The sequence below is a fragment of the Nicotiana attenuata genome, unplaced genomic scaffold (assembly GCF_001879085.1).
Source record: "Nicotiana attenuata strain UT unplaced genomic scaffold, NIATTr2, whole genome shotgun sequence".
NCBI lineage: Eukaryota > Viridiplantae > Streptophyta > Magnoliopsida > Solanales > Solanaceae > Nicotiana > Nicotiana attenuata.
In genome coordinates, this window is record NW_017672736.1 from 6,395 (window position 1) to 27,526 (window position 21,132).

At 38.7% G+C, this 21,132-nt stretch overlaps 3 protein-coding genes across 3 annotated transcripts; 2 read left to right on the forward strand and 1 right to left on the reverse strand.

Annotated features, from left to right (window-relative positions):
• The first annotated feature begins 6,285 nt into the window (after positions 1-6,285).
• On the forward strand, positions 6,286-9,222 carry LOC109214323. The gene is made up of 2 exons (XM_019378236.1): positions 6,286-7,704; positions 8,070-9,222. Exons 1-2 carry the CDS (start codon positions 6,464-6,466, stop codon positions 8,935-8,937), a joined length of 2,109 nt encoding a protein of 702 aa, XP_019233781.1. The 5' UTR covers positions 6,286-6,463; the 3' UTR covers positions 8,938-9,222.
• A 5,477-nt stretch (positions 9,223-14,699) lies between these two features.
• LOC109214322 (UDP-N-acetylglucosamine--N-acetylmuramyl-(pentapeptide) pyrophosphoryl-undecaprenol N-acetylglucosamine transferase) lies at positions 14,700-18,566 on the forward strand. The gene is made up of 5 exons (XM_019378235.1): positions 14,700-15,081; positions 15,185-16,045; positions 16,232-16,340; positions 16,757-16,892; positions 18,276-18,566. The coding sequence occupies exons 1-5, from the start codon at positions 14,996-14,998 to the stop codon at positions 18,395-18,397; spliced, it is 1,314 nt and encodes a 437-aa protein (XP_019233780.1). The 5' UTR covers positions 14,700-14,995; the 3' UTR covers positions 18,398-18,566.
• Positions 18,567-19,020: 454 nt separating this feature from the next.
• On the reverse strand, positions 19,021-19,828 carry LOC109214315 (uncharacterized mitochondrial protein AtMg00810-like). Its single transcript, XM_019378227.1, has 3 exons — positions 19,469-19,828; positions 19,332-19,417; positions 19,021-19,246 (listed from the first exon to the last, which is right to left on the reverse strand). Exons 1-3 carry the CDS (start codon positions 19,826-19,828, stop codon positions 19,021-19,023), a joined length of 672 nt encoding a protein of 223 aa, XP_019233772.1.
• Positions 19,829-21,132: the final 1,304 nt, after the last annotated feature.

A 21,132-nucleotide genomic window follows, 5' to 3' on the forward strand; every position in this document is an offset into this window, starting at 1 on the left:
TGTTTCCCTCTCCTTTATATTTCTGTATTTAAGTTATGTGTGTAATCAATTGTTTGTCATGAATTTGATACTCTGTGAATCCCCTTTACCCTTTTACCCCTTTGTATGTGAGTTTATTGTTCAGGGAATAGCAGCACCCCAATATTGTTGTCTATGATCCTGAACTGGGTTCATTGAACTCCTTAACTCAATCAATTCCCACTTCCCATTCTCCCCATTATGTGCTTGAGCCTTGACTTAGGTCTGATAGTATCCTAATCACTATCCAGACCTTTGTCTGACCATCAAAAGGTCTGCTCCTAACTTGTTCATCTAGCAAGTGGTCAGGGGTGTGCCAGCCTACCTTATGGCTAGGTATGACCACCACTTGTCATGGCCCCTAATTCCCTTTCACTTTGCACTTACTCCTAGCTATAAGTTCTGCCCCTCTCTTGCAAGCCATGCTTTGGGACCCCTGAGCTCCCTCTGAACTTGGATGCCTGAGGGCTGGCTATTCCACACTGCACCATCCTGTTCATAATGGCATCCGTGGGTATAAGCAATGCCTGGAATCCCAGAGGTTCCTTGAAACTTTGAAACACCCTGGATAATGAGAAGGCTTTGGAGATCTGGACCCCGGAGTTGGTTAAATACATATTATTGGACATTAAGATTGAATTAGGCTGCTAGGATCTAGCTGTTAGTTTTTGATGTATTTTTATTATTTCAGTTGATTCATTGGGTTGTAATAACTTGTATAGAACTCGGGGAATCTAGTAAAAGGGTGTGAGAGGGGTTTTACTTTCTTGCATCAATAAAGGGTAGATATCATGACTTTAGGACTTTAATTTTTCTACTAGAAATACTGCACATAAGATGGTTCGATGTTTCTGATTCAAGTCACCTAGATACCATGCCTATAGTGTTTAACGTTTAATTATGATATAAGTCATCTAGAAATCCTGCCTATAGGACCTTAACGTTCATGTAATCAGTGCATATAGAAATCATGCCTATAGGGAATGCATATGCATTAGGCAAACTGTAGGGTAATTAAATAATTACCTTTTCTTACCAGTTCTTAACAGACTTTTTTTTATCAGATATAGATATCATAGGATTCCGCATCAAGTTCGTCCGATTCTTCTTAAGCAATAACAATCTGTTAACTGGTCTCTAATGTCTTAACCTTTTGACAAAAACTCTTTTGAATCAGTATACATTTGAGTTCTTCAAATCAGCACCTCTTCTGAAATGGTTTCTTTCTAAAATTCTGCCTAAACATTTTCCAACTAAGTTTTGGTCTTCCTGAAATTGTCTTTAAAAAGGTTCTGCAGTTTACTCTTTCCTTAAGTATTTCTGACTCTGGAACTTCTTTTATGGTTTATACTCATGATTCTCTTAAAACTTGTTTCTAAACTGACTGCAGTCTGTACTTTCCGGTATTAGACTACTTTTCTAGAACCAGTACTTTCTAAATCACTTGCTTAAAATACCTTAAGTTCTGACAATTGGATCCAAGTTGCCTAATGTGGGCTTCCTGTCTAAACGTATGTATCGAACCAGTCCGCTCGCTGCTTAATTTTAATTTTAAAGACCAAACCAGTATGTGTAAAGGCATGCTAAACTAGATGTTATCTGATTTACGGGGTTTATGTGAGCCTTACCTGTTTGTCTGTTCATTCCCCCTTACTTGTTACTTGTTTTTGAATGTCGATTAGAATTTTTGTCCTTTAAACTCCATAAAGGCCCCCCATCCCTTTCTTCCCCTTTTAGGATTAGAAGTCCTAATGCCCCGGGACTGATAGCTTGGGATGGGTAATAGCATGCAATAGGCAAACGATACCATTCCGCGCTCCAATACCTTAACGAGGTGGGAAAGGGTAGACATGGAGATGATGATTACACGATAACACTATGCGTGCAATTAAGTACCAGTGTTGTGCGAATGATCCATGTAATATATAAACCTAGGACCCCCTTCCCTCTTTATTAGCTTAATAATTTTCTGAATCTTAAAAAGTTGTTGCACTTTCGACTTCTGTTTTTCCACATAATTTTCAGATTGTCCGCACTAAGTACTTGACTTCTTCCTACTTGCACTTTTAACTAAACTGCTCCTTCCCTAAAATTCAGCACTTTTTTTTAACCTCTTGTGCTCCCTATTTGTAATAATTTTCTCGTATTTGCAATGCTTGCTTGTTTACTTGTTTGTTTGCATTCAAAGTCACAATTGTAGCATGGCCGGGAACCACACTAGTGGATCTTGAGGGGTGCCTAACACCTTCCCCTCGAGATAATTTCTAGCCCTTACCCAAACTCTGGTTCTTCATCTCAAATTCTTCCTTAAAGTGTCCTAATGCACTATAATCATTAGGTGGCGACTCTTCAAACTCCAAAAACCCAATTCTCGCAAGGGAATAGAGTTGTCCTCCCGAATGTCGTGAACCCGATTCCGCGAGGAAAAAGGGGGCGTCGACATAATGTTATTTTGATGATTTGATTGCACGAGCAAGTCCGTATGATGTTTTTTGACTTGCGTGCATGTTTGGTTTGGAGCCCCGAGGGCTCGGGTGAGTTTTGGATAGGACACGGAGTGAATTTGGACTTAGAGAAATGGCTGTTGCAGGTTCAGTTGTGTTGCATGCTCCGATCTCGCAATTGCGAGGTCAGGCTTCGCAGTTGCGAGCCCAATAGGCTTGGCAATTGCGAGGGCTTAATCGCATTTGCGAAGAAAGCCCATGCCTACCTTGTTCGCATTTGCAAATCTTCCGTCGCAATTGCGAAGCCATCAGGGAGGGCCAGTCATCGCAATTGCAACCAAATGCTCGCAATTGTGAAAGGAGCAGACATGCAGCAGATTCGCAATTGCAAAGCGTGTCTCGTATTTGCGAGCTTCGCAATTACGAAACTCCTGTCGCAATTTCGACATCTACACCTGAACAAAAATCATTTGGACGGGATTTCAACTTCATTCTTCAAAATTTCGAACCCTAAGCATCCCTAGGCGATTTTTTCAAAGGCTCAAACTTCTCCAAATCATAAGTAAGTGATTTCTAACTCATCTTCTTCAATCTAATTCATCTTTTTACATAATTTCACTTCAAAATCTAGGGTTTTTCATGAAAAATTGGGTGTTTTTGGGTAGAAGTTAGGATTTCCGAATTCTGGGGATTTGGACCTCAAATTGAGGTCCGATTTCAAAACTAATTGCATAATTGAGTTCTTGGGTGAATGGATGATCGGGTTTTGGGTCGAACTTCGAGTTTTGACCAAGTGGGCCCAGGGTCGGTTTTTGACTTTTTAGGGAAAACATTGGGAAATCTATTTTCATGCATTAGAATTGGTTTATTTAGCGTTTATTGATACTATTAAGTAAATTATAACTAGATACAAGCGGTTTGGAAGTGGAACCGAGAGGTAAAGCGGTAATTGAGGCTTGATTTTGTCCGTGGAATTGAGGTTAGTGTTTGTTCTAACCTTAGCTTGAGGGAATAGGAGTCGTGGTCTTAATTGCTACGTGTAAGTGCTGAGTACGACGTATAGGCATGGTGACGAGTATCTATACGTTGGTGTCAAGCATGCCCGTGGGTCTTATACCATGATTGTTGTGACTCTATTGTGTATTGTCCATGCTTAGGTTGAGGATTATAAATGTTGAACATGATTCATGATAATTCCTTGGTAATTGACCATTGTTGAGTATTGGCTCAAGTTGGGATTCGTTTTGTGAAGTAATTGTTGGAACGAAATTGGTTATAGCTGATTCCCTTGCCGGGATGATATTGTTCATATGTTTGATTCCCTTGCCGGGATGTTATTGTTCATATTGTTTATTCCCTTGCCGGGATGTGATCGTTTATATTGTTAATTCCCTTGCCGGAATGTATTGTTTCTATTGTTTGAGTGAGGGAGAGTTTAAAGCACGAAGGGTGATGCCGTGCATGATATTGTGAGTGAGTGTTAAAGCACGAAGGGTGATGCCGTGCCGATACTGTGAGTGTTAATGCACGAAGGGTGATGCCGTGCCATGATTATGAGAGTAAAAGCACGAAGGTTGATGCCGTGCCCATATTATGAGAGTTAATGCACGAAGGGTGATGTCGTGCCATGATTATGAGAGTTAATGCACGAAGGGTGATGCCGTGCCGATTCTGTTAATTTTTATGGTGAGGACGAGAGTAAAAGCAGGTGATGCCGTGCACGTGTTACTGTATTCCTTATTCCTGTTGATATCATTATGGTATTCTACTGAATTTCTATTAAGTATTTGATATTCCCCGCAACATGTTTCCCTTCCCATCTTTATCTGTTATTTTCTCTTTTTATTATCCGTTGTATATGATTTAACTGCACAGGTTAATATGGTTGTCGTGTCCTAGCCTCGTCAACTTCTTCGCCGAGGTTAGGCTCGACACTTACTAGTACATGGGGTCGATTGTACTGATACTGTACTCTGCACTTTCTGTGCAGATTTCGGTGCTGGACCTCGTGAGTAGATCGTGGGTTGCTGCCTTCAGTCCATAGGAGACCCGAGGTAGATCTGCCGGCGTTCGCAGACTCCAGAATTCCCTTCCTTATGTTTTGATATACTGTCTCTTTTCATTCGAGAACAATTGTACTTTTCTTTCTAGACCAGTGTTTGTAGATATTCGTAGATGTTCGTGAAATTGTGACACCAGATTCTTGGGTAGACGTGTATTGAAGTATTGATTTTGTTACAACACTTCCGCACTTTATATCTGTTCAATTTTAGTTACTGTTTATATCTGTTTGGGTTGATTGCTAATGTGTTGAAACAATAGTAGTTGGCTTGCCTAGCTTTCACGAGTAGACGCCATCACAACTTCCGAGGGTGGGAAATTCGGGTTGTGACAAAAATACAAAACTGAAAATGTTTGTTGACAAAAATTTTGTCCAAAACTAGCAAATATCGACCCAAATAGAGAAAATTGTACATAAAAGAATATTTGATCATTAGAAATGTCTTGTTACTTGTTTAGAGTTAATTGATGAACTTTGAAAATAAAGGAAAGTAAAATTTTAGAATTTTTATATTTATGTTATAATTGATAATATGTGTTTTGTGTAATATAATATATATTTCGGTACGTTATCGGTATTTTATCTTAAAATACCAAATACCATACCTAATACCAATTTTTTTAAAAACATAAACCAAATATCATATCAAATACCAAAATACCGTATACCAAATACCAAAACTTTCGATTTCGATACGATAATTCGGTATTTACCAAATTATGCCCATCCCTAGTTTAGCTAGGTCAATATTTTATTTTGTATGTATATGCATTATTTGTTGATTCCCCTTATTTTCGTTGTGTGTTTGCTTTTTGTATTTTAATATTCCGTAATAAATTTGTGGTGACGAGACAAATTGCCACTAAAATCATCATTTTCTTTTTGTTTTACTGAAAACCTATTAATGGTTTCATTTGGATCTCCATGCCAATGCAGAATGAATAGACTCCATTGGGTTTCCACGCGGACAGTACAAAATACGCAAATCTTAAGGAAGTACAAAGCTAAAGTTTTTATTGAAAATTGGATTGCTTTTAATATCCGCCACTACCCTCACTACTTCTCATGTATTCATTCCGAGAACCAGAAAAGAAAAAGAGAAAGAAAAAAAAGAAAAAAAAGCCAAAATAACATGTCATGTGCCAAATAGCCTGAATCTTGTCCTACCACACGTGGATTCCCCCAAGTCTCAGCTCCCCTTTTGTCTCTTCGATAAAATCCCCCATGTGATCCTCCCATTCTCGAACCCGAATCCAAAAAATGAAATCCTTGCTGGCAAAAAAAAAAAAAAATTAAGTTTTTCGTCCTAAATAAGAATAATGAGTTTTTAAGTACAAAGATCACACTTTAACTTTTAGTGGATTCAAATATTGAATTTTTGAAATGAAATTACCTATTTAACTAACTACCTTAGATGTAATATAATAAATTACTAACTTGTTATAGTAAAAAGTAGTTGGAAAGATTGTCAAATATTATATTACGGTAATACTTACTAGAGACATGATATTAACTTTATGAGTTATGGATTTCAGAGCGACAACTTTAAATACTAATAATTGGGTTCTAAATGTAATAGTATTTGTATATATTGAAAAATTTCTTAGCATACACACTATTTGTGCAAAAGCTACTGGGTTGGGCCCGAACCTGCATCTAGACTTGTAGCTCCGTCCGTGCTACTTACCATGCGCAACCAAATAAAGGTCCATAGATAAATGGATCCCCTCCATCTACTTCTTGATCAGTTAGCTGTTGCCAGTAAGTTTTTGAACTCTGTTTCCCCCTTCTGATCATATGCTAGCTGTAACCTTTGATGAAATATAATACTACTACTGACTTACAAATATTTTAAAAACTACTAGTGTTATGTACATTATTCTCCCAAAATAAGCCTTCAGCAGTTGAGCTCTCATTACGTCATTTTCATCTGAAATCAATGGATCCTCCACCTCTTCCATCCCAAATCAATGCCATTCCTACAACTAATGCCATCACTCAAATTGCCATTCCCCAACAAAACTATCCAGATTCCGTTAGCTCCTCCCCGCGCTCACGCCAAAATGATACGTGGGATCAGGAGTCTCTGGCACAAGTCCCTGGTGCCAAACTCCGCCTCATATGCAGCTACGGGGGTCATATTATTCCCCGTCCTCACGATAAGTCCCTCTGCTATGTCGGTGGTGACACCCGCATTGTAGTAGTGGACCGCCAATCCTCCCTCTCCGATCTTCATATTCGCCTTTCCCACACTCTCCTCAATGGCCGTGGATTTTCCCTCAAGTATCAGCTCCCGAATGAAGAACTTGATTCCCTTGTATCTGTCACAACTAATGAGGACTTAGATAACATGATTGAAGAGTACGATCGTGCAATGTCTGCTTCGCCTTTGAAACCTTCTCGTCTTCGTTTGTTCCTTTTTCTTGCCAAACCTGAGACAGCAGCTTCTATGGGTTGTCTCCTTGCTGATTCTAAATCCGAAACGTGGTTTGTTGATGCTCTTAATAATGCTAGCTTGCTTTCTAGAGGGCTTTCAGATTCAGCTGCGGTCGATAATTTCCTGGAACTTGAAACCATTCCCAAAAGTGATTCTGGTGTAAACCTGGAGGCTCAGAATGAGTCATTGCCTGCTAATAATAGGCAAATGGCAAAGAATGCAATCCAAGAAGTGCAATCCACTATGCCTGATTCACCAATGGTTGAAACAACCTCATCATTTGAGTCAAGTGTTTCATCCCCATCTATGCCAAATTTGCCTCCAATTAGAGTTAGAGCTGAAGATGCAGGTTACGCGAATGCAAGATTCAATGATCAGATGATTGGGATAGATGAACAGTTCTCACAGATGAATGTAGCTTCAAATGCACAAAAGGGGGATGATGGTTACCTTCATTTGGCTGCTGCAGCGGCAACGCCACCTCTTCCTACTGTAATCGGCGGTGCAGCCGTTATGTCATCGGCTACTTTGGTGAACACTGCACCGGCTATAGGGGAACATCAAGGCCGGGTTATCTCTGATGATGAAAGATCAGATCATAGCGCGCCTGCTGGGCGCCGAAAACCCCCATTGCCGTTACAGCCGATTCAGAGGAAAGTTGGAGATGGTTATAGCTTGCCATCACCTGATTCAAAACATTCTGCAGGGGGTTACAACTTACAATCACCTGATTCTGTAGCAAGGTACTATTATTTTTTCTGTTCATTTGGTTGACAACTAATTTCATATCACTATGTCCAAGATCAACTTAACAGGAAATCTACGTAAATATCACTACAACTAACATTTTTTGTCTTTTCAAAAGTGAAACACCAGTAATTTCTTAATGCATCAGACAACTCTTCAATCTTTTAAACTCAAAATTTTATTGTATGATATATGTTCTTGTGTAGAATTTTGGCAGGTAAATGAATAGCTAGCTTTAGATATAGTGCATAAGTTTGGAGTTCGTCCACCAAGTCACTTAGAAAGTTAGATCTAAACAACAAAAATAATTAGTAATAAACTTTTTCTTTCGTCAACTAAGACAGTTTTGGATCTTTTTCAGTGATAGCAGCATTGCATCAGCTACGTCCTTCTCAAAACACGCGATTTACCAAGATGCACCTCCAGCAGCAAGTCGTGAAACCAGAGTGCCTTATGCAGCAACTGACCCTAGAAATAATATTGTGGACCAGAACTCTCAAATTCAGATGCAGCAAGTTCAGGATTCTGTAGTTATACAAGTTCCACAGCAAAGTCAGCAGCAGCAACAGCAGCAGCCGCAGTTCATTCCTACCAGCGGACATTACATCCAACATACTGCAACAGGTCCAGTGGCAATCCCGTCTTACTATCAGATGTATGCACCCCAAACTCAGCAACCGATTCATCAACAAATGGATCAGCAATATCCCATGTATTACATGCCAGTACCTCAGAATCAGCCGTATAATATGACAGTGCAATCTAATATAGCTGATGCTAATGCTGCAGCTTCAAGCCAGCAACTAACACCACCAAATCAAACAATGGTTTCATCATCAGCAGCCTTTAAAGAAGCTCTCCCGCCTATTTATCCAACAAGAACTGTCCAGTCTCCTAACCCTGAAATGGCTGCGAATGTATACAGAACAGCTACCCCAGCGACTCAAACAGTAGTTCAAATTCCTCAAAGTCAATATCATCAACAGTATTACGGTCTTTCCCAGGTTCCTCCTCCATCACAGCAAATGACTGCTGTTCCTAATGGCGCTGCTAATTTCGGCTATGAGTATTCTCATCCTGTGCATGAACAAGTGTACTATACTCAAAACACAGCTCCATCACATCCTTCTCAGTACCAAACTATGACCCCTACCACTGCAGTTTTATTATCACAGGCTTCAGCGCAGCTAGCCGCAGAGAATACCACAGCGCAGAACAGAAATCCATAGCCTCTATAAATAAAACTAGGCCATTCAAGGAATTGATATCATCTGTAATTTTCTTTTAAAGTAGGGAGTATTTTATGGCAGAGAATAAGGCCGGTACTGTGTTATTCTTCATCCTACGGCATGCTGCTGTTTTGATGGGGTTAACAAGATAGATACTTACTGGTGGTGTCATAAGGTGAACTAAGAACAGTGTTGGAATTGCTTTCTATGTATTTATTGCTCCCTTTTTGCTCATATATTATCTTTATAACTGGTACTGAATAATAAGCAACCTGTTAGACTTCATATAGTTAAGCTCAATAATTTGAAGCCTACTGCCGTGGTCTGATAGTGCCTTATTATTCAGCATTGTGTATTTGTTGGCTACGAAAATCAAGACCAGTAGGGAGGGCACAAAGAACTCTAGTTCAACTCTTCTGGATATATAATACAAGACAAACAAGAATTGCTCTAGGCACTTTAATTTGATTCAATAATAATGTGCCAAGACATAAGAAAAAAGGAATATGCTGATCTCAATAGGTTGCAGCACGAAATAATAAATCCTTAACATGGCAAAGATTAAAAAAGCGGTAAAGCCTAAAACAGGCTGAATTTCCTATTGCCTTTTACTAAAAACTAATCATTCTTTCATGATTAATTTATGACTTCATGCATCAAATGTGCCAAATCTAACATTACCACTATCAGGTAAGTCAACAGCACATGTTCTGTGAATGCTCAACTAGTAGGAGGATTTTGAGTTATAATTGGACAATCAAGTTGAGAATTGTATAATATGTGGGCTGTGATATTGAAATTGAAAAATAGGAGGGAGAAGGGATTAGCTTGTAAAAAATAGTCGTGTCTGAGCAAATGCTAATGATCTCATTGCTATTCCATTGTAACATGGCCTGTCTGACTCCTTCCTTAATAAGGGGAAAACCCTCTGATTGTCACTTAAATAAGATTAGAAATTGTCAGAAATGAAACTCATATGAATATAATCAACAAGATCCCTATTTCTTACATGGATTTATAATTCTTATAATTGCTCATTGTTTTCATGCTGCATACTGCTTTCCTAGCACGTAGTTTTCTACTTGAAATCCTCATACGTTCAAAAGGAAGGACGAGTTGACTGACGCATCAAATGCTGACATAGTGACATGTATAGCCAATGGTATCAATTTAGGATTTGAGGTTTATAGGTCGCTACAGGTTATATCTACCTACAACAATAACAACAACAACATTAACAATAAAAAACCCAGTAGTTTTCCACAAGTGGAGTCTGGGGAGGGTGAGATGTACGCAACCTTACCCCTACCCTTGGAAGGGCAGATAGGCTGTTTCCGATAGACCCTCGGCTAGAGAACGACTGAAAAAGAAAAGGTAATTGCAACAAGTAGGAATAACAGCAAGATGAAATAAGATCGAATCTAAGAATGCAGTCAAACTCTAGGTATTAATAGACTAATAGCCATCTATGAATAAAAGATATCACATTAACACTAATGCTAGCGAACTGAGTAAGACAAAGAGAAACGCTCGACTAACTACGAACATTCTACCATAATCTTTGACCTACATACCCTCCTGTCTAGATCCATGTCCTCAATCAGCTCCAACTGGGCCATGTCCAGCCTAATAACCTCTCCCCAAGACTTCTTAGGCCTACCTCTACCCCTCCTGCTGCCCACCGAGGCTAACCGCTCGTACCTTCTTACTGGGGCTTCTATACTTCTCCTCTTAACATGTCTGAACCATCTCAACCTCGCCTCCCGCATCTTATCCTCCACAGGGGCCACTCCCACCTTTTCCCGAATAACTTCATTCCTAATCTTATCCAATCAGGTATGCCCACACATCCACCTCAACATCCTCCACTGGATTTACTCTTAAATATGTATAGATATTTATGGGATTTCATAACATATATATATATATATATATATATATATATATATATATATATATATATATAGTATGAGAAAAAGCTACCGGTTCCCATGAAGACATATATTATGCTCTAGATCTGCCACCGCCAATACACACACACGAAGAGCCTGCGCAAATTCATCTTGCCAGTGCCAGAAAATGGTTTCAAACAAATCAGTGTAATTAGCATCATGTAACGACTCGACTTGCTTTCTAGAACCCCGTTCCCCTAAATAAGACTTTTCGTACTTACTTTTACTGATTTATGACTTGCGGGGGTGGTTAGTTCGGGTTGAAATCGGAACACTTGGTTCCTTAAGGTTGGCTTAAAAGGCCAAGTTTGACTTCGGTCAACATTTTGAGTAAACGACCTCGGAATCGGGATTTGATGGTTCCAATAGGTTCGTATGATGATTTCGGACTTAAGCGTATGTTCGGATCGGGTTTTGGATGACCCGAGAGCGTTTTGGCGCCTAATAGTGAAAGTTGGTTCTTAAAGGATTTTGAAGTTCTTTAAATTTGGTTTGAAGCGAATTTTAGTGATATCGAGGTCCGAATTGAAATTCGAGACTGGAAATAGTTGAGTCCGAAACCTAAATAATTTTTTGACTTAAAATACCTTTCTACAGCTAAAAAAAGTTACATTTCTAACTAAAACGCAGTATTATACTGCGTTTTAGTTTAACGGAAAGTTAGCCGTTAAAGAAAAACGTAGTATAATACTGCATTTTAGGAAGGCGTAGTATTATACTGCATTTTCCTATTAAACTATAAACCCATCGTCTTCCCCACGGGAACCCCATTGTCGATTAAAAAATCCCCCCCCCCCCCCAATCCAGCAACGGTACCCCCCTCCTTTTAAAAAAAAAAATTCTATTGGGCCCCACCCGTCACACAAAAAGTGAAGATTGTAGGTCCCGCATACAACCCAAGCCTTCGATTGTGGTGGATTCCTTGTTTCGGGCTCAAAATTTCAAATTTCCGACATTCCTAAAAATATAAATCGAGGTCACAGAATATGGAAATCTACCGATTACTTTAAGGTTCACCGGACGTTTCCTCACACTCATTTTCATACATAACAACGATACCAATTTGTCGTACTGCATTGTAAGCGGCAACTTAACATTACACTGTCGATGTGAACTATACCTCACAGAGTTATTCTCCATTACAAACTCACCTCCCCAATATAATGAAACCCTTGTTTTGGCTCTTCAGACATTATAAAAAAAAGCTTGATAACAAGAAGAGAAGTATGAACAGAAGTTTGAAGGAAAGTTTTGAATGGATTTTCATAAAATCCTAAAGCCTTTAAATAAGGCAAGTCCTAGCTTGGGGTGCAGAATATTTTTTATATAAAATACAGTATAATACCACGATTTATGTATTTGAATTATTGTTATGTCAGTTATCCGCAGAACACTTATTGGTGGGCCCAAAAAGGAAGTAAATCGCAGTATAATACAACGTTTTAGTAAAACGTAGTATTATACTGCGTTTTACATTAAAAATCGAATTAATAATCAAAACGTAGTATTATACTACGTTTTCCTTTAACGGCTAACTTACCGTTAAACTAAAACGCAGTATAATACTGCGTTTTAGTTAGAAATGTAACTTCTTTTTTAGCTGTAGAAAGGTATTTTGAGTCAAAAAACCCATTATTTAGGTTTCGGACTCGGAAATAGTTCTGTAATATCATTTAAGACTTGCACGCAAAATCTGGTGTCATTCCGAGTAGTCTAAGTATGATTCGGCGCATTCGGAGCATTTGGAAAACTTGAAGCTCAAAGTTTGATTCAATTTGGTTTTGGGGTGTGAATCTTGGTTTCGTTATTGATTTTCGCGTTTTGATACTTCGATCAGGTCCATATCATGTTTACAGACTTGTTGGTGCCTTTGGACGGGGTCCCGAGGGGCTCGGGTGTGTTTCGGACCGCCTAGAGCTAAATTTGAGAAACCAGAAATTTCTAGTTTTGGTTTCCTTCTTCGCGAACGCGGGAGGGCCATCGCGTTTGAGAAGAAGGATATGGGGCAGTGAGCAAATTGCCCTTCGCGTTCGCGGTAAGGCTCACGCATTCACGAAGCCTTGTGAGCCTAGGCCTTCGCGTTCGCGAAACCCCACTCGCGTTCGCTTAGGAGAAATAGGGCCGAGCAGGATCAGTGAGCTTTGCTCTTCACGAAGAGCTGTCGCGTTCGCGATGCCCAATCAGGGTAAGCCTTCGCGAACGCGAGGCTTCTTCCGCGCTCGCGAAGAAGGCCGTCACAACTGGGCAGAAGCTTGTTTTAAATACGGGACTTAGGTATTTTTTTCGTATTTTTCACACACTTGGGCGATTTTAAAGCTTCAAAAAGGGAGATTTCAACCTAGCAATTGAAGTTTTGGATTGTTCGACTCCGATTTGAGGGTTTGAGCGCATTCTTGAGTTTGGAAGTAGGCTTTGAGACGAGGTAAGTGTCTTTTCTAACCTTGTAAGAGGGAAATTTTCCCATAGGTGAACTTAATTAATATGTGATTATTTGTGGGGGCTACGTACGCACGAAGTGATGAGAGTCTGTACGTAGCTACTATTCCTGTTATGTCCGGATAGTTTTAAGCTTACACCATGCTTTGTGGATACCGTTATCTGGTCATATTTGTTGATTTGTATTGAATGGAACTAAGTTGAGGATTTTAAGATTTCAAAGGTTTCAAGTAAATTCATATTTCGAAAAGAATTGAGAAAAGTTATGTTATATTTATATTTAACCGCGTCGTAAGTATATTCCGCGAGCGGAGTGACTATTTTCACTACTCTCAAGGAAACGGATCGTTCGCCTCGGCAGGTTAATAGATGCATCTATGGTTCGACCCTCGGCAGTGCACAATTTACATTTATGTTAGATCGGGCCGAACGTCCTCGGTGTAATTTGTGTGTGATAATAGAACGGGAAGTCCCTTTTATAACGTGTATAAATTCATCATTTGAGAGATCATTTGTTTTAAATGAATAAAGTGTTTTGGGTTCTTAAATATGATGAAAGAATTGTTCAGCTATTTCCTGTTTTGAGTTCTATTGTTATCTCTATATATCATGTTTAATTAGAATTTCATATATTATATTGTTGGCCCTAGTAAGTGTTGGCGTCGACCCCTCGTCACTACTTCTTCGAGGTTAGACTAGATACTTACTGGGTACATATTTTTATGTACTCACGCTACATTTCTGTACTTAATTGTACGGGATTTGAGGCAGGTGCATCTAGCCACCAGTCCGGCGCGCAAATTTGATCTCTATCCCGAGACTTCACGGTGAGCTGCCTTCTGAGCCGTTCTGCAGCAACCGGAGTCTCTGATTTTGAAAAATGGATAAATTATCCGACCCGGCCCATATTTGAGACGAATAAAAACGGGTTTATCTGGCAGATAATATGGATATCCATATTATCCATGGCTTCTTAATATGATCACTTTTGAGAGAATTCCTAGTCTTCCAAACTTGAGGAACTCCAATTTGAGGTTTTACAAATGTAAAAGTTAAACACACTAGTTAACCATTTTCTAAATGGATTATATAGTTCTTTATCCATATTCGACCCGTTTTTAAATGGTTCATTATCCAATCCATTTTTTTATGGATAATATGGGTGGATAACTGTTTTCTTTTAATCATTGTGCGAGCTCTGCTTCGAGCTTTAATCGGATTTGAAATGGTAAACTCTACGATATAACAAGATCAATATTGAGATTTACACTCACTTGTTGAAATTAAAGTTTGTTGACTTGAATCATTGTTGACCATTTAAGAACAACAGTGGAAGGAAAATAACCCAGGAAAGGACAAGACGTCTTAAATCAAATGATGGAGAAGTTAAAGGAAATAGAAAGAACACAAGAACCTGCAAAAAGTTATAAACATAAAGATCCATTCAAATTTATAATTGAAAGAACCTTAGACCTTTAGCATAATAATTAAATAAAATGGAGGAGGTTGGGAGTTGTGAAAACATTTAACTATTATAGAACAAAAAGCATGAATTCAAATTTCTGTTTATCTACCTACTTAAGTCAGAATCTAGTAAAGATGTAATGTTTGAGCAGACAGATGTGTACCCTGAATCTTGATTCTGTCTTCTTTCATATTCCTTCTCAATCATGTTTACTGCCATTAATTTACACTCGCAACCCTCACTGAACCGCCGGTTCTTTCGAACCCAAATCTCCGTTCAACTTCAATCTAGGCAGGCTCTGTTTCTCTTCTCTCCATAAATATAGTCGTTACGTATATGCTTTTGTTTGTATCTATTGTGCGTAAAATATTTCAATTTTTTGCTTTGACTTCAGGAATCTCAAGATCAGTAGCTGTCTCTCTCTAAACAAACCCAAAGATCAACCCACCAATGTTTCAACAGCAGCTGCTGGAACTGGAACTGACACTCTTCGTATCATATTGGCCGCAGGGGGCACAGGTGGCCATATATACCCAGCTATTGCCATTGCTGATGATCTCAAAACCCTTGACCCAAATGCCCAAATACTATTTGTTGGGCTCCCAACTGGAATGGAGAGCACTGCAGTGCCAACAGCAGGATATTCTTTTACGCCAATTCAAGCCGCACCATTGGGCCGGCCCTTCATCTCTCTGTACAATTTATTCGTCCTCCCTTATGTTCTCATCAAATCCCTAATCAAAAGTTTCCTAATACTTGGAGAGTTCAAACCCCATATAGTAATTGGAACTGGTGGGTTTGTTTCTTTTCCGATTTGCCTAGCTGCAGGACTTAGAGGGATTAAACTAGCAATCCAAGAACAAAATTCAGTACCCGGTATTGCTAATCAGGTGCTTTCATTATTTGCTGACAAAGTGTTTGCTGCATTTAATTCTAGTGTTGATTGTTTTTGGCAAAAGAGCAAATGCGTGGTGTGCGGAAATCCAGTGAGATTGTCGTTGAGGAATTATGCGTCCAAGGCTGTGGCAAGGCGTCATTTCTTTTCAAAGGCGGTTGTAGGGAAGGGGGATGGTAAAGTGGTGTTGATTCTTGGTGGCTCTTTGGGTGCCAATGCACTTAATGTTGCGGTCTTGCATTTGTATACTGAAATGTTAGACGAACACAAAGATTTGTTTTTAATATGGCAGACGGGTGTCCTAGCATTTGATGAGATGGAAAGCCTTGTAAAATTCCATCCCCGATTATACATAACCCCGTGAGTGTTGTTTCGTTTCATCATAAATGCCTATTCGTCATTAGTGCTAAAGATGTTTTATTTTCCGATTTAAACTCGAGAATTGTGGGTTACTATATGGCAAATTTTGCATTTCAGGCAAATTTCTTTAATATAAGAGATGTCCTTTTATCCGTTTTAATCTGATTTTATCCTATCTTGGTGAAGGTTCTTGCATTCTATGGATTTAGCATACTCAGCTGCAGACCTTATTGTATCTAGAGCTGGAGCAATGATCTGTTCCGAGATCTTGGCTGCTGGGAAACCTTGTATTCTGGTAATAATCATATATTCTGACTGACATTTGTAGATCCATGGTGCAAATGGCCTTGTGGCTCACATTTGATTTTACCAACTTTGGGAGGAAATTTGATGCGAGGACAACTCTATTCATGTGTAATGTTTATTGGACACACAAACATGCATCAAATAGCAGCCCCTCTGAATGATCAAAATTTGATAGGTGGAGAATATTCGAGAGAGATTAGGTAGAGGACCATAGCAGTTGTCCAAAATATACGTTAACTTACAATTCATAGCTGAAGTACGGCTTCTCGTTTCTTCTTATTATAAATGAAAAGAAATCCATTGCCTCCACAGTTTTACAACTCTAGTATTTCAGATTCCTTGAGAGATTAGTTCATTAATCTTGGCAAGTCATTTCTTTATAGCTTTCTCTTGAAATTTTTGCAGATACCTTCACCGAATGTGGCTGAAGGACATCAATTTCACAATGCTTGTCTAATGGCTGATGTAGCTGGTTCAAGGGTTATAACTGAAGATGAACTTGACTCTCTGACTCTTAAAAGTGCTATTGAAGAAATTTTAGGTATGGTGTTCTGTCTTGTATGTGTAGTATTATTCTGATTATTGCAGTTAATCAAAAAACAATCCATACATCATCTTGCTGTCATGGTTTTGTTTAATAAACTTCAGTTCTTCTCTTCATCTGAATATCTATGATTTTGATTGTGAATATGTAACTCTGCTAAATCCATGCTGGACATTGACGTGACTAATAATATGTAAAACTGGGGCGGTGGGAGTTGGAGCATGGTACCAAAAATTTACCTGGTTTACTGTCGAGTTTGGTAATTGGTTAGACTGCAGCTATATTCATGTTTGACGAGCTTCAAACAAGAAATAGGCACTTTAGACCTAGAATATCTTTAAATCTATTCTCACATTTTAGAGATCTGCTGAAAGAGGATGCAGATACATTTACCATGCCTTAGCAAATTTGAGAAATACTCCTCTCCTGATGTCCTCGCTCCTCACAAATCAGTAATCACAGAATCTTTGACAAACTTGAGAGATAAGAAGAGAGAGGAAGGGTTACCAACTTACCATCATTCAAGATGCTTATTTGATTGACTTTTATTTGGTTGACATAAACCTTTATACGTGCATGTGTTTAGTATCTATATATAGAGCAAGAAGTCTCAGAAAGGCAAAATAAACAATAGAGCTAGGACGCCTTAGCTCCATAAAGAAGTGTCACTAAAAATGAATTAAGAGAGTAAGATTGCTATAGTTCCTACAATGCTGAAGATTAGGTATATGTGGCTTTACTCATGATATGTAATCCATCCATCCTCTTCTTATGGAATTCATGGATTCATTTCATAGAAACATCATACCAGATTGGAAACTGAAAGTGAAAGTGTATGTTTTAGATGGCTTCCAAAAAAACACAAATACATAAAAAGCAGCCCATTGCATCGAATGGCACATAGGAGGTGTTATACCAAACACCACATCGAATGGCATATAGAATGGACCAGGAATCTTGCTGTAAATTTGTTGTACTCATTCTAGTTTTATTTTTCCTTCAAATGGGGAATACTTTGACCATAGCCTTGTCATGGTCTAGACTATTAGCATTTTACGTTTCTTTTAGTGTTTCTCGTGTTACCTAATTTGTCTTCTTTCTTTCGGCTAAGGTTTTCTACTGATTTATTCTTTGAGAAGGGAATGGAGGTTTTGGGGTTTATGAACATCACTTTCCTATGTCTTTTATCAGTTTTGCACTTTAGCGTCCTCAGGCTTTGGACCTTTCGGTTGCTTTAGATGCATCTTTAAAGTGTTTTCTGAAACATGTTATTGTTCCGCTCAAAATCTTTCTGCTAATTATGTAAAGAATTATGGAATCGCCCCTCCTGACACATCTCTGGATTCTAATGTTATCCTTGGCGTAATGGAGTTTTTGCAGATAATGAGGGATTGATGACAGAGATGTCTGAGAGAGCTCTCAAGGCTGCGAAGCCAGATGCATCTGTTGAAATTGCTAAACACATTCTTTCTCTTGTAAACTTTTCGTCACCTCAAGGATGACATTCTGAATCATGATGCATTTATTCACTAATAAAAAATAAAAATCTTAGTTGAAACTTCATTTGGGACTACTACACCGTTCAAAGAAATATCTCAATTGTTTTGTAGATGTGTGGATATTTACTAAACTGAATGGACATAATTTTCCAGAAGATGCTTTCAGACAGCAGTTTTAATTTTGCAATTATGCAATGAGACTTTTGTGGCAATATTGAAGGCTCATCTGTATCCTCCACTTAAATATCCAACCAATGATATTTTAATGGGACAGAGCTGATGTTTGTGCACTTGTTGTCATTGACTTTCTTTTTCCATGCAATGAGATTTTACAATACTGAGAAGATTTTTATGTTGTTGATGTTTGTCGAGATTGGAGAAGAGAATCGAGTTCCAGACCTCCTTCAATGGAGGTTTCTGAAGCTTCTAGAAGAGACGAGAGAGAGAGAAAGATGCTGAAATATCTGATAAAATGAAAAAAATGAATCTCAACTAGTTGTACATTATACTGTTCAGTATATATATATATACATGTGATACTAACTACTAACTAATGCTAACTATTGCTGACTCAGTATACAATTGTACAAAGATAAAAATAAATAGTTAGTATCTCAATACCCCCCTCAAGTTGGATGTGATGAAATCACGCCCAACTTGCCAAGAACGGAGCGGTGTTTGATCCCAGTGAGAACTTTGGTGAGCACATCTGCCAGTTGTTTTCCAGTGCCAATGTGGTGCAGAGAAATGAGTCCTCCCTGGAGTTTAGCACGCACAAAGTGACAGTCTACTTCAATGTGCTTACTCCGTTCATGAAACACAGGGTTCCTAGCAATATGTAGTGCAGATAGCCTGTCACAGTGCACAGGTACTGGTAAACATATTGGCACAGTAAGTTCTTCAAGTAGTCTTGACAACCAAACAAGTTCCCAACAACATTTCTAAGAGCTCTGTATTCTGCCTCTGCTGAAGAGAGGGATATGGTTTCTTGTTTCTTGGATTTCCAACTGATGGGGCTGCCTCCTAAGAACACAACATAGCCAGATATTGATCTTCTAGAATCTGGCAAGCTGCCCAGTCAGAATCGCAGTAGGCAACTAGTGAAAGATCATCTGAATTACTGAAGTATAGTCCTAGGGTAGGATCCTTCTTTAAGTATCTCAGCATGTGGTAGGCTGCCTGTAAGTGAGGCTCCCTGGGATCTTGCATGAACTGGCTGAGATGTTGGACCCCATATGCTATGTCTAATTTAGTGTTTGTGAGGAAATTTAGCTTTCCAACTAGTTTTCTATAAAAGGTAGGATCAGACAATGGAGCCCCTTCTTTTGCTTTCAACTTTATTGTAGGATCCAAGGGAGATGTCAATGCTGGGGAGTGAAGACATTCATATTCCCTCAGTAGGTCCAAAACAAATTTTCTCTGTGAAATAATCATACCATCTGGTTTATATAAAATCCCTAATCCCAGGAAATAGTGCAGCTGACCTAAATCTTTAATTCTGAACTTGTCATGAAGGAAAGCCTTGAGCTGATTGATTTCTTCTGAGTCAGTCCCTGTGAGCAGCACATCATCTACATACACTGCTACAAAAATAATAGAAGAACCCTGTTTTCTGTGTGTATTGGGAAAAAGTTGAATTTATATTGAAGATGACGTGGCGTGACACGTGGACTGGACAAATAGTCAAAGTATAACAATTAAGAAAAAGGTACGGGAGATGACAGGTACGAGAAGAGGAAGTGAAACAGGCACGAGAAGCAGTTTAGATACGAGTCTCGTATCAATTCGAGTCATTTAAAGCCAGTGGATCAAAAGGCATTGAAAACATGGATCCGAAGACAAAAAGGAGTCCAAATTCAGTATTAAATACCTGATACGTTAGAAAATTGGTATTTAATAGGAATGATTGTGTAACGACTCATTTAATATCATTTATTGTCCATAATTGTCTCATTAAAGCTTAGGTTTCATTCCTTTATCTGGAATCAACTATAAAAGGAGGAAGTTGTATTGGGAAAAGATCATTGTTGACATCATACTGAAATAAAAACTTGTTCGCTGCTTTATTATTATTCTCAGAAAGCCTATTATTATTTTTTTTGGTCTCTTGATTATCAGTAACCCGATTTTTCATCTCAAATTCTAGTTTTAACCGAAATTATATTTTTTGGTTAAACAAATTAGTTCCGTTACCGGGAATCTGATAATCTATTCTTTTTAAGTTACATTCTATCTGTTGTTATCATCATGTCACACGACAATAATAACAGTGAAAACACCTTGGGAAATCGTGAAAATCAAATGCATCAAGATCAAGGAGATTTGCAGAACTTTAACGTGGTCCCTTCTCTTCAAAATTCACCACGTCAATCTCGTGAAGGCACTCCTAAATCACATGCTGATGAGCAAGAGCAATCAGAACATTTTGAGGGACCAGAAGAAGCTCTGCAAAGAATAATTGATGCACAGGTTAGCCAAGCTCTTCAGGCGCTAGTTAGCCGGTTACCTGCTGCGCCGTCCACACCTTCGCCTAATAACAATACGCTGGAGAATCCTCGTTCTGGCCTTGTTAATTCAAACGAAGGAACCCCCATTGAACCACGAGAAATGAATCCATATAATCCTCCATCTTGCACCAGAAGCCAAATTAATCAAATTATTAAAATTTAACAAATAGCCACATATATGTAAACCATATACAATAGTCTATTTATATAATCCAATAATGACACCTTCCC

Excerpts from the sequence above, each read along its gene's own strand:
- LOC109214323 (XM_019378236.1), top strand. The coding sequence starts at position 6,464 with ATGGATCCTCCACCTCTTCCATCCCAAATCAATGCCATTCCTACAACT. Across the intron at positions 7,705-8,069 it reads TCACCTGATTCTGTAGCAAG|TGATAGCAGCATTGCATCAG; the intron begins GTACTATTATTT and ends GATCTTTTTCAG.
- LOC109214322 (XM_019378235.1), top strand. The coding sequence starts at position 14,996 with ATGTTTACTGCCATTAATTTACACTCGCAACCCTCACTGAACCGCCGG. Across the intron at positions 15,082-15,184 it reads TCCGTTCAACTTCAATCTAG|GAATCTCAAGATCAGTAGCT; the intron begins GCAGGCTCTGTT and ends CTTTGACTTCAG. Across the intron at positions 16,046-16,231 it reads CCCCGATTATACATAACCCC|GTTCTTGCATTCTATGGATT; the intron begins GTGAGTGTTGTT and ends ATCTTGGTGAAG.
- LOC109214315 (XM_019378227.1), bottom strand. The coding sequence starts at position 19,828 with ATGATTATTTCACAGAGAAAATTTGTTTTGGACCTACTGAGGGAATAT. Across the intron at positions 19,418-19,468 it reads CCTACTGCGATTCTGACTGG|GAGGCAGCCCCATCAGTTGG; the intron begins GCAGCTTGCCAG and ends TTGTGTTCTTAG. Across the intron at positions 19,247-19,331 it reads AATACAGAGCTCTTAGAAAT|GCTATCTGCACTACATATTG; the intron begins GTTGTTGGGAAC and ends GCACTGTGACAG.